The 1,993-nt window shown below is 39.6% G+C and overlaps 1 protein-coding gene across 1 annotated transcript; it reads right to left on the reverse strand.

Annotated features, from left to right (window-relative positions):
* Positions 1–309: 309 nt before the first annotated feature.
* On the reverse strand, positions 310–1,609 carry LOC141637890 (protein FAR-RED IMPAIRED RESPONSE 1-like). Its single transcript, XM_074447297.1, has 2 exons — positions 781–1,609; positions 310–455 (listed from the first exon to the last, which is right to left on the reverse strand). Exons 1-2 carry the CDS (start codon positions 1,607–1,609, stop codon positions 310–312), a joined length of 975 nt encoding a protein of 324 aa, XP_074303398.1.
* Positions 1,610–1,993: the final 384 nt, after the last annotated feature.

Genomic DNA, 1,993 nt, shown 5'->3' on the forward strand with positions numbered 1-1,993 from the left:
GCCCCAGATGCTGGTGGAGTAGGTGGGTGCTGTGCAAAAGGGTTAGGACAATTCCTCTTGTCGTGATTCGCTAATTGTTTGCAATTTTTACACATGTGCTTCGGCTTCATCGCCAAGGCTATTGCTTTAGTCTTACTCGACAAGAGTCTCTTTCCACTTCCCTTATTTTTCGATTTTTTTGGTGGAAATATAGTTACTTCCTGAGTAGTAGAACACCCAATAAGTGCAACCATTTGTTGTTATTTACTCATTTGTGAACCTAATGGTGCCAGTTTTTCCTTAAACTCTCTTATCAGAGACGAAAAGCTGTCAACTACTTCCTTGCTTCTTCCCATCAGTATCCCAACCGTCTGGTGTATCTCGGATCACATTTTTAACATGGAAATCTGTTTGGCATCTACGCTGGATCACCATTACAATTGAAGGATTTTGACCGGAGTGCATCTTTACACCATCTGTTCACAACATACTCATCCGGTATAGTCTTCACTCCGTTAGATGAGTAAATCCATATTATATGCCTGCACAGAATTCCCTTCCTTTCAAGCATTCTATAGCTGCAACTTGCTTTATACGTAACTAGTTCACCAATATATAGTAAATTATTAGATTGTCACAGCTATATATTTCGTAATTACAATAGGAAAATATGTAATTTCAAGTAAGAGTTAGTGTAACAGTGTTATCTGTAACTCTCTTCAAGAATAATGTAACTTTAAGTAATAATAATGTAACTTCAACCAGGAAAAAGAACAGAACTTCAGTATTCAATGCTTTTACCTGGGAAGTACATAACATCGTAATTCCTATCCCTGCATGCATCTCTTACAGTAGTCACCTCTAAAGATTCGATTTCGGCAAAACCTCTACGCCTACATGTATCGATCGAATACTTGGCCTCCTCTTGGAACTCGTTAAAAACGTTATGAGTGTACACCTTTGCACCGTGAGCCTCAAGAGCCAAATGCGTCTCCATTTTAGGAGAAGTGTGCTTGTCTTCGTTGTCAAGCTTCTTATGCGTATGCCGTTGTTGGTCCATAGCACTCTTAAAGTGCAGCAAAAACTCAAGCAATGTACCTGATTTGCCCTCAAATCTTTTAAAAAAGCTATTTTCACTCTCTGATCTTTGGGTCGTCCTCATAACAGCTCCCATCTCTAGGTCCTTGCAATGTGCCATTACCCACTGGTTCCTTTTCGAGAACATTTCTTTAAACCAGTCAATGTTATTGAGTCCATGTTCTTCGCCTATCTCTTCCCATCTGGCATTGAATTCTGCAGCTTTAATTTCCTCATCCCATATAATGGCATTTATTTTCTTTATAACTACAATATAATCTTCTCTTGTCACCCCATACTTAGTAGGCACTTTGTTCATGATATGCCACATGCAAAATCGATGCCTCGCTTTATTGAACACAAGTGGTACCGCTTTTAAAATGCCTGGATCCTGATCGGTAATAATATAATTAGGCTTCTTTCCACCCATTGCCACCAGGAAACGGCTCAAAACCCACTGAAAGGAATCGGCGTCCTCATGTGCGACAACGGCTGCACAGAATGTGACATACCGCTTATGGTTATCCACCCCGGTGAATGCTGTGAAGGCCATATCATACTTGTTGGTTGTATATGTTGGATCGAACGAAACACCATCCCCAAAAGCAGAGTAGTTCCTTCTTGCAGCACTGTTAGCCCAAATAGCTATACTCAAGCTGTTGGAGCTTGTGTCCTCCACAAATTAGTGTGATAACATTTGTAAATCTCTTACAGGTTCACAAGGGTATACTTCGTATATTTAATCAGTTGATTAACGTTTACCTAATAACGGTTGGCTTGCTAGAAAGTTTGACGTTATTATCATACAGATGACGGTGATCAACTGGTCCCTAAAGGTCACACCTATAGGATGTGTTTGAGAAATGTGGTTATAGAAATATAATCACATTGATGCCCAAAATGACTAAAAAGTTAGTCAATGTGTTGATGAGATAAT

Source organism: Silene latifolia, unplaced genomic scaffold, assembly GCF_048544455.1.
Source record: "Silene latifolia isolate original U9 population unplaced genomic scaffold, ASM4854445v1 scaffold_156, whole genome shotgun sequence".
Taxonomy (NCBI): Eukaryota; Viridiplantae; Streptophyta; class Magnoliopsida; order Caryophyllales; family Caryophyllaceae; genus Silene; species Silene latifolia.